The sequence below is a fragment of the Microcaecilia unicolor genome, chromosome 3 (genome assembly GCF_901765095.1).
Source record: "Microcaecilia unicolor chromosome 3, aMicUni1.1, whole genome shotgun sequence".
Classification (NCBI taxonomy): Eukaryota; Metazoa; Chordata; class Amphibia; order Gymnophiona; family Siphonopidae; genus Microcaecilia; species Microcaecilia unicolor.
The window spans coordinates 105,923,747-105,935,908 of NC_044033.1; the positions used below are offsets into that span (position 1 = coordinate 105,923,747).

The 12,162-nt window shown below is 44.5% G+C and overlaps 1 protein-coding gene across 1 annotated transcript in view; it reads right to left on the reverse strand.

Annotated features, from left to right (window-relative positions):
- Window positions 1-12,162, reverse strand: part of SLC24A3 (solute carrier family 24 member 3) — a 646,438-nt gene that overhangs the window by 71,560 nt on the left and 562,716 nt on the right. Inside the window, exons 12-13 of the mRNA XM_030194674.1 lie at window positions 5,931-6,201; window positions 1,291-1,457 (exon numbers count right to left, since the gene is read on the reverse strand). Coding sequence (XP_030050534.1) covers window positions 1,291-1,457; window positions 5,931-6,201 — 438 coding nt within the window. The remainder of the gene's footprint in view (window positions 1-1,290; window positions 1,458-5,930; window positions 6,202-12,162) is intronic.

Genomic DNA, 12,162 nt, shown 5'->3' on the forward strand with positions numbered 1-12,162 from the left:
CCTAAATCTTGCCAAACTAAATTTATAAGTGTAACTTTTAAGTGCCTAATTTAAGGCACCTAAAGTTTGGCTAAAAATAGAGCACAAATTTAAGAGTTAATATAGGAGCCTAAATTTAACAACTCAGGGCCCAATATTAAAAAAAAAAAAGCTGGCTCCCAAATTTAGGTCCCTAATGCCACCCACTTTCTATGCCCCTAAATGTAAGAGTTCTTTGAACATTGGATCCTCAGCTTTTTTTGGAATACTGGGCCCATGTTTGAGATGATGTATAGTGCCATTTTAGAGTTGCTGCTATTACTGTGTCTTTATTTTATTTATTTGGATTTATTAACTACCTTTATGAACAGGTTCACCCAAGATGGTTTCATGGCTGAGTCTTATTTTCTAGCTGGACAGTGTGAAGGCTCAGATTTATTGTGTGTTGTCTGTGGTGTGCTACAGATTGTCAAACTTTTAACTGTGTTATACATATTGATAATATTTTTTATATTATTTTCTTTGAAAGGTAAATGTAAATGTTATTTCTGTTACCTGTTTTGAGTGTTTGTACAGAAAGATGAGATAGAAAGTTGAATAAATGAAAAGAGATGAAATGAAATATTGTAATCCCAAAACAGGAAAGGTACATGCTATCATCACATAAAAAAAAAATCCAAAGAAAAGCTGTGAAGAAGATCTAGACTGGCAGATCATAGCCTCACATCATGAGATCTTCAACAGCACATCTCTGGTTCCATTTCTTTGGGCAAAGGATGTAGCATAGGTAGTTTGTGTGTTGTCCTTAAGAGATTTTATTGTGTATCTTGATTTGCATCTTGTGGCCTCTGAACATGCTTCTTCTCCACTATGGAATGCTTAGACTATGCCCTTGGGTTGGTTTAGTAAAAGGCAGTGGCGTAGGAAGGGGGGAGGGCGGTCCACCCCGGGTGCACGCCGCTGGGGGGTGTCGGCTCCGCGCTGGTGCACTGCCCTCTCTGCCCCGGAACAGGTTACTTCCTGTTCCGGGACAGAGAGAGCAGTGAATCAGCGCGGAGCTGACACCCCCCAGCAACGTGCAGTCGGGGCGGATCGGCCCTCCCGCCCGTCCCTCGCTGCAGGTATGCGCTCCGGGGGGTGCGCTCCGGGGGGAGGAGGGTGCGCCGTGCTGCACCCGGGGGGGGGGGGGGGTGCGCAGCGGTGACCCGCCCCGGGTGTCAGCTCCCCTCGCTACGGCTCTGGTAAGAGGGACAGAGACATTTCTGTGACTAGGTCGGCCTAAACCCTGAAACAGCCTTTGCCTGAACTCACCATCCACACCATGATGTAAGAGAATGCTGCGATCCAGAGGGAGGTTGTTGCGAATGTCACCAGGAACCACTTTTGCCAGCGGGGCTTGCTGCAGTTAGGCACGGTGAAGTACAGGAGCAGACAAAGTGGCCACGTGATAACCCATTTTGCTACATCACCTTTTCCAGCTGTAAGAACAAAAGAGAAAAACAGGGATTCCTTACTTGTCTGCTCTGATATTGCCTTAGATGTTCAATGTGCAAGCTCAACTCTTTCCCCATTTATTTTATTATTTGGATTTTGCTCACACCTTTTTCAGTGGTAGCTCAAGGTGAGTTACATTCAGGTACTCTGGATATTTCTCTGTCCCAGGAGGGCTCACAATCTAAGTTTGTACCTGAGGCAATGGAGAGTTAAGTGACTTGCCCAAGACCACAAGGAGCAGCAGTAGGATTTGAACTAGCCACCTCTGGATTTCAAGACTGGTGCTCTAGCCACTAGACCACTCCTCCACTCCAGGGCCGGTCCTAGGGTCTCTGGCGCCCCTGCAGACTATGAGTTGGCGCCCGCGCGCCCCCCCCCCCTCCGGCACCCGTGCGCCCCCGCCCCCCCAGCATCTCCTTTCTCTCTTCTCCCACCCTGCCCCGGTCCAGCGATTCTCCTTCGCCCCCATCCCCCCCCGCCCTTGGTGCTTTAAATCTCTAGCCTTCCCTCCCTTTGTGAGTTCGTTCTGCAGTCCCGCCCTCGAGGAAATGACGTCAGAAGGCGGGACTGCGGAATGAACTCACGAAGGGAGGGAAGGCTAGAGACGGGGCAGGGCTTTCAAATGATGTGGCTGCTGGAACGGAGGTAAATTAAAGATTTAAAGCACCAAGGGCGGTGCAGTATGGCGGCGCTGCACCGCAGCGGTACCCTTGAAGTCAGGTGCCCCCCTGCGGCGCTTACCCCGCTTACCGGGTTTGACCGGCCCTGCTCCACTCCATTCCCATTGCTGCAGACTAAGGCACCCTGACAATGCTTTGCAGATACTTTTCCCCTTAACTTCTATCAGAAAGCCTCTGTACCCTCAATTTTCTTCCATAAGAAAAATAAGACCACACTGGGGACTGAGATACAATTTAAAACAAACATTGAGGCCTGTGTGATGTTACACTACATTATATTTCAATTCACAAGCATAACTCTTGTTTTTGTAGGGTTCACCCTGCCACAGATTTCCGTTTTAAATACATAATAGTCACTAGGGGCTCCTTTTACTAAAGTGCGCTAATTGCTAAGAAGCCCATAGGAATATAATGGGCTTTTTAGCATTTAGTGCACATTAGTAATTGTTAGTGCACCTTAGTAACCTAAAACAGCACAAGACTGGTTCATAGGTTTGATTGGTCTTTCATTTGTAAACTGCCGGGGCCTGGAGAGCGGTCATAATGCTGAGCTAAGGGTTTCAGCTAGCAAGCAGTGGTGCAAGAAGGAAAGATCATTCAGCATTCAACGTTGATCAACTACTGTTCCTTCACACAGTAGACCATTTCTGAGTCTCATGGAGTGCTTATGCAGCACACCACTGAAAACTGTCAGAAACGGAATGAGCATGAGAAGACAGTTTTTGGATCTGAGGATGGGAAGACAACATCAAGTCTATATTTTTGTCTTTGGATGTGGGGTGGTTCAGTGCCCTACAATTCTACATTTTTGATAAAAGAATCTAACCCAGTGCCTCACAATGCAACTTTAAAAAAAATGACACTTATCTAACATTCAGTTTCAGAGTTGGCCATCAGCCTTCATACATACTTAGACAATGGAGGAAATGAGCGCAAGTCCTGTGTGAGAACACTGATAAGTTACAAAGCAGCAAGCCGCATATTTGAACAATTATTCTAAGCTTATTATCAATAATATCTTGGGGAAAACTGAAAACAGTATAGAGATAGGGCAGAAAACACTGTTTTTTCATCCATCTTTGCAGGTCTGCAGAGCGCCAACTACTGAAATGATTTGTGCTTCATACGTATGATGTTGCATCATACAGTAGCTTTGTGGTACTGTATGATCCAACATTTTATGCAAAAAATGAATGGTAAAATGATTTCATTTGCAGCAACACAAGAGCTTTGTGGCTGGGTGACAGCGTTTCATGTGCTACAATGTTGAAGAATCTGGGTTTGGTTGCCAGGTCAGGACTTCTACTTTTCTGGTCACCTCAGCCTATAAAATAGGGGACCCCCTTCCCCTGGTAGTTGTAAATGAAAGCTCACGGCACCAGATCTTGGCCCTGATTCAAAGTGAGCAGAAGAAAACAACTGGGTCAAAACTCAAAATAAAACTGAGTAGTCATGCCAAGTGGGCTATGCTGTTTGACACCACTGATTTTCTCTCTTAAAACAAGCTGCTCTGCAAATCTGCAATTGAAAAGAATGTCCTTGTTTTGAATGTATAAGAAAAAAAAATAGTGTATCAGATGAGACAGGCCACTGCATGTGTAGACCTGTAATTCCAGTTTCTTAATAAAATGCAAGCACACCATGGGTGTATAACCAGATTGCTGTCTTTTGACATGGAGCAATAGGGTCACCCTACATAGGAGTTCTAACAACAGTAATAAAACTGATGAAGTGATACAGCCCATGCTACCTTTGCTACAAAATTATTAATTTGGTGACATCTGCTGGACATACTGCAATATTGCAAGTGGTAATATATTCCACAGAGTAAATGGACATCTGATATTTCTAAATCCTAGATAACTATAGTGTGATAAAGAATAACAAGGTTTGGGAAACTGTTGGCATTTCCTTGGTTAGGGAGCCAGATGCAGTAAAGGGCTTTTCTCTAGAGCAATGCTGTGGCTAGAAGAGCAGTGGGAGGTGCCATGCTTTCAAGAGGCTTCACCTAAGAAGCCACAGCTGAAGTCAGTCCCTCAGGGCTCTTCTCAGCACTGCAATTTACAGCCATAGCTTTTCATGCCTCAGCATGGTGAATGATAATTAGTGCATAAAGACAGGGCCAGACATCAGCAGCTTAACAGGTCGAGAACTAGAGGAGCCCAGTTCAAATCCTACAAGCCTCCACTGTCTCAGGTACAAACTCAGGGGTTCTTTTTACCAAGCTGCGGTAAAAAGGTGCCCCGCGGTAGCAGCGGTGGCTGTTTTTTGCCATGTGCCAGGGCCCTCTTTATTGCAGCAGGTAAAAGAACCCCTGAGTTTGTACCTGAGACAATAGAGGTTTTCGCCGCGCACGTAAAAAATGAAATCACTGCCCGGCCATGCAGTAGCCGGGCAGTAACTCCAAACTGACGCATGTTGGGCACACGTAGGTGCCTACGCGGCTTAGTAAAAGGGCCTCTTAGTTTTTCTTGCTGCTCCCTTCTATCCATCTCCTTCCCACAGCAGCCATATCAGTGCTTTACAACGCTCCCTCTAATGGCCAAGGAAGCAAAGATATTATCACCAATATGCATTTCTCTGGTAGGCCACTAGGGCGGTGCTTTTATTTATTTGTGTGGTTTTCATATACCGCCATTCATAAAACATCACAGCAGTGTACACCAATAACAATTACAGAGTATAAAACATTCAGAGGTAAAACTGAAAAGAAGCAAAACAAAAACCACAATAAGAGCCAAAAAAAAGGAGAATGAAGTAGAACAATAAAATCAAACCGAAGACAAATGAAAACAAAACAAAAGCCACAATAAGAGCCCAAAAAGAAGGGGAATGAAGTAGAACAGCAAAATCAAACCTAAAACTAGCAATGGCAGAACACATGAGGTAGCAATAGGTTGTGGCCAAATAAAACTGTGTAAGAATAATGATGCACCTATGGAGAGCCCACCCAGGTCGTGACTCCAAATGCAGTTTTTGTGACTCCATTTGGAGTCCAGACCCACAGTTTGGAGTGAGGGGCAGTGGTGTGCTGGAGCAGGCCCTCATGGGCTTGCAATAGCCGTTTGTTAAATTTTTAAGAATTTTGAGAGCCGGTTGTTAAAGTAGACCCCGCCCCACCCCATGGCTACTTTAACAAAGGGCTCCAAAAATGTGGGTTCGGGCCCCCTCCTGAATTTTCTTTTACTTTGCTGGGGGGATGCTGAGCTCCCCCAGCCAAGTAAATAGTCTGCTGCTGCTCCCTGCTCCTTGTTTTCAGTTCTGAGCAGCAAGCTGGGACTTGTCAGGCAAGCACAAGAAGTCCCAGCTTGCTGCTCAGAGCCAGAAACAAGCAGCAGGGAGTGGTGGCAATCCATTTATTGGCTGATGGGGCTCGGCATCCTTGCAAGCAAAGGTATGCCTAGCGTGCCCGGCATGAGTGGGGAGAGAGAGGCATGTGTTGCCTCCCTAGTCTACCCCTGCCCCCCCCAAACTGCAGGGCTAGCTATGCCTGGAGAGAGAGCCCTTTGTTAAAAGTTTACGAACACATCCCTGACTAGGGACTACTTTGAACAGTACAGACAGCTCTCTCACATCAGGGCTGAAAATATACCCCAGCCAGACAGCTTGAAGCTTGGGAATATGATCATGCCACTGAGTCATGAACATCCAGTTTGCTATCCTTCAAGCTATCAAGGCCTCATTTTCAACAGTGATGAGGCTCAATGTCCTTTAAAACAAGGAAAGCCTATACCTGAGAACAGAAAGGTCAAAAGTTACAAGAACCCAGTCACTCACAGGGCACTTCAAAAGGTGTGAAAGGTCCATCACTATCATCGTCATCTTCCTCCTCTTCCTCATCATTTTCATTGTTCTCGTTGTCCTCATTTTCATTCTCTGTCTCATTGCCGGCCTCAGCCATATCCTCATCCCTCCTGGTGCCATTCGCATTCCTCTCCATTGAGTTGCTGGGTCCTGTCCCATTTTCTACCGTGTGCTTAATAGGGATCTTGATGGACACCTCCGATTCTCCATTGGCATATGCTCTGCTGTTTATCAGCCTCTGCCTCTGGATAGAGAGTTGCAAGAATATGAGCTCAATAGCATGCAATGCAGCACTGAAATACAGAAAGCATTAGGGCAGGGGTATCCAAGTTATTTCAGTCATGGGCCACATTACCAGAAATTCATATATGAGTGGGCCACATGAATTTTGTAGAGTGGGCCACACGATCGGAAATCCAATGTGTGCGGGTTGCATGAATAGTTTAGCTTGTAAATAGTAAGGGTTTCTTTTACACTTTGAGGCCCTTTTACTAAACTATGTTAAGTGCTAACATGTGCTTAACATGGGGAAAAAAGGCTTAGCATAACCCACTTTAACGTGTTTTGCGGTAATTTTCTATCAGCACACTAATTGAACATCATTTTTTGGGAGGGGGCTTGTCATTGGTGGGGAATGGGCAGCACCAAAAGACAGACGTTCTTCTGTAATGATGGAACAAATCGAAAATGTCTCGGACCAAAATTAAGACTTTTTGGCTAGACCTGTTTCAATCATGACTAACAGGCTTATTTTCGAAAGACAAGGACGCCCATCTTTCGACACAAATCGGAAGATGGGCGTCCTTCTTACAGGGTTGCCCAAATCGGCATAATCGAAAACCGATTTTGGGCGTCCCTAACTGCTTTCTGTCATGGGGACGACCAAAGTTCCTGGGGGCGTGTCGGAGGCATAGCGAAGGCGGGACTTGGGCATGCCTAATATATGGGCGTCCTCGAACCATAATGAAAAAAAAAGGGCGTCCCAGACGAGCATTTGGACGACTTTACCTGATCCAGTTTTTCTTACGACCAAGGCACAAAAAGGTGCCCGAACTGACCAGATGACCACCGGAGGGAATTGGGGATGACCTCCCCTTACTCCCCCAATGGTCACTAACCCCCTCCCATCCTCAAAAAAGAACTTTAAAAATATTTTGTGCCAAACTCTATGCCAGCCTCAAATGTCATATTCAGGTCCATCGCAGCAGTATGCAGGTCCCTGGAGTAGTTTTAGTGGGTGCAGTGCACTTCAGGCAGGCGTACCCATGCCCATCCCCCCCTACCTGTTACACTTGTGGAGGTAAATGTGAGCCCTCCAAAACCCACCCGAAACCCACTGTACCCACATCTAGGTGCCCCCCTTCACCCCTTAGGGCTATGGTAGTGGTGTACAGTTGTGGGTAGTGGGTTTTGAGGGGGGTTTGGGGGGGGCTGAGCACACAAGGTAAGAGAGCTATGTACCTGGGAGCTTTTTCTGAAGTCCACTGCATTGCTCCCTAGGGTGCCCGGTGGGTGTCCTGGCATGTCAGGGGAACCAGTGCACTACGAATTCTGGCTCCTCCCATGACCAAAGGGCTTGCATTTGGTCGTTTCTGAGATGGGCGTCCTTAGTTTCCATTCTCGACGAAAATCAGAAACGACCAAGTCTAAGGTCAACCATCTCTAGGGACGACCTAAATGGAGATGGACGACCTAAATGTCAAGATTTGGGTGTCCTTGACCGTATTATTGAAATGAAAGATGGACGCCCATCTTGTTTTGATAATACGGGTTTCCCCACCCCTTCGCCGGGGACATCCTCCGAGGACGTCCTCAGGAAAACTTGGGCACCCCTTTCAATTATGCCCCTCCACGTGACCAAAAGGTGCCCTAAATGACCACTGGAGAGATTAAGACATAACTCCCCTCACTCCCCCAGTGGTTACAGACCTTCTCCCAGCCCCCTAAGATGTGACAGTGACAGTACATACTAGTCTCTATGACTGTTTCAGACATTATATCCAGTCCTATTAGAGCAGGTAGGTCCCAGAAGTAGCCTAGTGGTGAGTGCAATGGACTTTAGAGAAGCGGACCCAGGGCCATATCCCACTCTAACTGGTACACTTGTGGTGGAATGTAGGAGCCCTCCAAAAAACACCAAGTACCTACTGTACCTACATATAGTTGACACCTGCAAGCTTGAGAGTTATTGTAGTGGTGTACAGTAAGGTACAGTAGGTATTTTTATGCTCCTGGAGGGCTCACCATACAACATAAGGGGGTTATGGCAAGATGTGTACCTGGGACATTTTACTGCAGTGCCCCCCTAGGCTGCCCCACTGCGCTGCTGGGATGTCTGTTTGGCCTGTCTGTTAAAAATTATGGCCCCCCAGACATCCCAATGGCTGTTTTTTTGGCATTTCTTTTGATTATTTTATTTTCCAAAATAGTAACATAGTAACATAGTAGATGACGGCAGAAAAAGACCTGCACGGTCCATCTAGTCTGCCCACGATAAACTCATGTGTATACCTTACCTTGATTTGTACCTGTCTTTTTCAGGGCACAGACCATATAAGTCTGTGCAGCAGTATTTCCCGCCTCCCAACCACCAGTCCCGCCTCCCATCACCGGCTCCGGCACAGACCCCGTATAAGTCTGCCCTCCCCCATCCTAGCCTCTCAACCACCAACCCCTCTTCTTCCTAAAGAAAAATGCACTGAGCACAAAATGTCTAGGAACAAGGTTTGAAAATGGCTGTGTTCACCACTCGATTTTTGGACATTTTTAGCAAAACATTCAAAATCAGACTTAGATGTTTTATCGAAAATGCCCCTCCACGTGCACATATGCACCTATATCCTAGCATTCTGCCTAAGTGCTAATCTAGAATAGACAAGAAAACAGCAGATCATTAGTATTTCAAATCCAAAACTGTCCAAATGTATTTACCACATTAAAATAAATACATACATAAATAATTAAAAGCCTGACACGGCCACGTTTTGCCCTTTCAAGGGCTGTGTCAGGGGCTGTTAAAAACCCAGTAGTACAGCAGCAGGGCAAAACATGGTTGTGTCAGGCTTTTAATTATTTATGTATTTATTTATTTGAGTGTGGTGAATACAGTTTGGACAGTTTTGGATTTCTGTTACTAACGATCTGCTATTTTGTCGTCTATTCTGGATCTTGTGGATTGCCTGCCCATTTGTTTCTTGGGACCTTACGTTCTAATCTGTACATACCTGCTTACCGTGTACATGGAGGTGGAACATGGATCTCCCACATATGTGTGTAACTTACAGAATACTGTAAGTTACATGGGTAGCTGCTACACTTAAGACACTCATCCTCATATCAGCTCTATGGCTACCATAAATTGAATGCATCTAAAAGTTGGGAACATCAAAACTAAGTTACGCTAGTATTCTATATAACGGGACATAGGCACACCGAGGTTGCTTTGTAGAATATGCTCCTAACGCACACCATTGGGGAACCTAAATGGAGGTACCCAGTTATAGAATTGCCCTCAATCCATCTCCCTGCTGCAATGGATTACATTTGAGGTGGAATATTACACTTGGATTAAAACTGGGATTACATATTGGGATCCTAAATTGTGATTTTTAAGCACATCTCAAGAAAATAATTTTACAGTATGTTATTGTTGCATTACTGTCAACTCAGGAAGACCTATTTATTCTCCTACAGATGCACCAGAAATACAGTAGGGCAAGGTTCCAGTGATGTAATTAGCTAAAATGACAATCTGAGCCTCAATATCCATGTATCCTGCTAATTTGGGCACGCATTTAGCTTCTCTCCAGCCTCTCAAGGCATATTTACCCATCGATGCAAGATTTTGGGGAATTCCTAAAATGAGTGAGTGCACAGATTGTATGGAGAGTGTCATAAAGCTATCACAAGTTACACTTAATAAGATTGAGGCCATCTAGGAGCTGCCCTGAATCAAAGTGGAGCAGGAACACAGAATCCTAGGTGGGGCAAAGCCCAATCAGCCCCAAGATATCATGGCTTGCTTTCACGAATATTGGATAAAAGGCAAAACTATGTGGAAGGGGCAAGTGACTTGGAACACATACCAGATCGAAGTTTTTCTGGATTTATCCCCTATAACATTACAGAAGTGGAAAGACATGAGATACATTAGGCTATGATTTTAAGTCAATCAAGTATTGAATAAACTTGGAAAAGAAGATGTCAGAGATTTTCCCCTTCAGTTTGGCATATGTAATCAAAGGGAAAACTGTGAGAGTGCACCCAAAGACGAAGGGCCAAGTTTTCTCTTCAAGTTACCTAGAAGAATGGCCCAAAGTGGCAAAGTGCCCATATAATCCAGCTGTCTGGTGGAAGAGGACGAATACTCAGAGGAGTCCCTAGCAGAGATCATAGTAGACAATGAAGGATGTTGGGAACTGATTAGGGATCTTATTATGGATTGATTGCAGAGGGTATAATATAATATAATATAATATAATATAATATAATATGATGTTGGTTTACTTGAAGGAATATTTGAGAGGACACTACAGCCTAGCAACTAGGGGTGGGTGGTAAGAATGGTACAGTTGAAGGGAATGGAAATTGACAAGCATATGTAAACTTTTCTGATCTGCAAAGATGGTAAGATGCAGCCTGGAATGGACAGAAGGAGAGGTAGGTGGGAGTGGGAATGGAGAGAGGGTGGGAAAGAAAGAGAGAGGGAGGGAGGGAGGGAAAGGGCTACATCCCTTTACCTTTGCTGGGTGGGATGCTGAAGCCACGCCAGCCAAATAAATACAGTGACTTCACACCTCGTCTTCTTGGCTGCTTCCTTCCCTGTGATGTGGCCTGAGTGCAGTCAGTCACTTGTAAGTCCTGGACCATGACTCCACTCCGGGTTTTCTATATAACCTTTAATAGCTTGGAATCATAGTAGTTAATAAACACAAAGCTTAATTGTCGTGGAACCCTCCTTCCTCTGGTTCATAGCCTTCAATAGCTAAGATTATATGGGTTGCCAGCTTAAAGTCTTTGCTTTACAGAGGGTGCCAGATAAAACCCTCTTTAAACTAGCAGCACCTGAGTCCTTATATCCCCCTTTCCTCACAGAGCTCAATATAGTCCTTCAAAGAAAGCTCATTTTTCTCTAAGAAAGTTCATTCATTATGATTTATCGCGTTTCTCACAGAGTTATTTAATTTCTTTATTGATATTTTATAATATATCACAAAACAATGTGATTATGCAATCGGCATACCATTAAACAAGAAATTCAAGCACAACTTTAAGGAAAAATAAACAACAACCCTTACGTCCACAATTAAAGAAAAATGATTCCAAGATTGAAACAAGCTAATAGTAAAGGAAAAAAGAAACCACACAGTTGCTTCCTCTGTATTCAAACCCCAGCCTGCTATTTGGGAAGGCATACAACATTCACTTCAGCTCTAGCATCTAGGAAATCTTTAAGCTGTTTAGGATCCATAAATTGAAATTGCTTATCCTCAAGCATTACATTGCAGATACATGGAAAACGTAATATAAAATTTGCTCCTAAAGCCTCAACTCTGGGACGCAGTTCCAAAAAGGCCCTGCGTCGCACCTGTTTAGGCTTAGAGAGATCAGGGAAAATTCTGACTTTGGAACCCATAAACAGATTTTCTAAGTGACTTAAGGAAAGTCTTAAAACAGCATTCCGATCTGGCTCCAGTACAAAAGTGACCAGCATAGTTGTCCTACAAGTAACCAGTTCCGACGAATTTTCTAGGAAAGAAGTAAGGTTCATTTATTCACCCATCACTGGGGGATTTCCTAACGTTCCCTTGGAGTTCCAGATGTAATAGGCTCGTGTAATGGGAGGTAATGAATCTTTATCCATTCCTAGAATTTCAGTCATATATTTTGTCACCATTTCCAAAGGAGGAATTAATGGAGATTTGGGGAAATTAAGGAACCTAAGGTTAAGTCTTCTAGCCTGATTCTCCAGGTATTCCAAACGTCTATGCAAGAGATTATTATCGTTAACCAAAGCAGTTTCCAAAGTCCCCATTTCTTGAATCTTAATATCCACATTTTCCATCTTAGTGGATTGCTGTGCAGTCACTTGAGCCTGTATCAGAGCGGCTTCCGAAAGAGTTTTAATGTCATTAATATTTTCTTTCATAATATTTTGCATAGAGGAGTGCGTATTGTAAACCATATCCCACAGAGACTCAAGCGT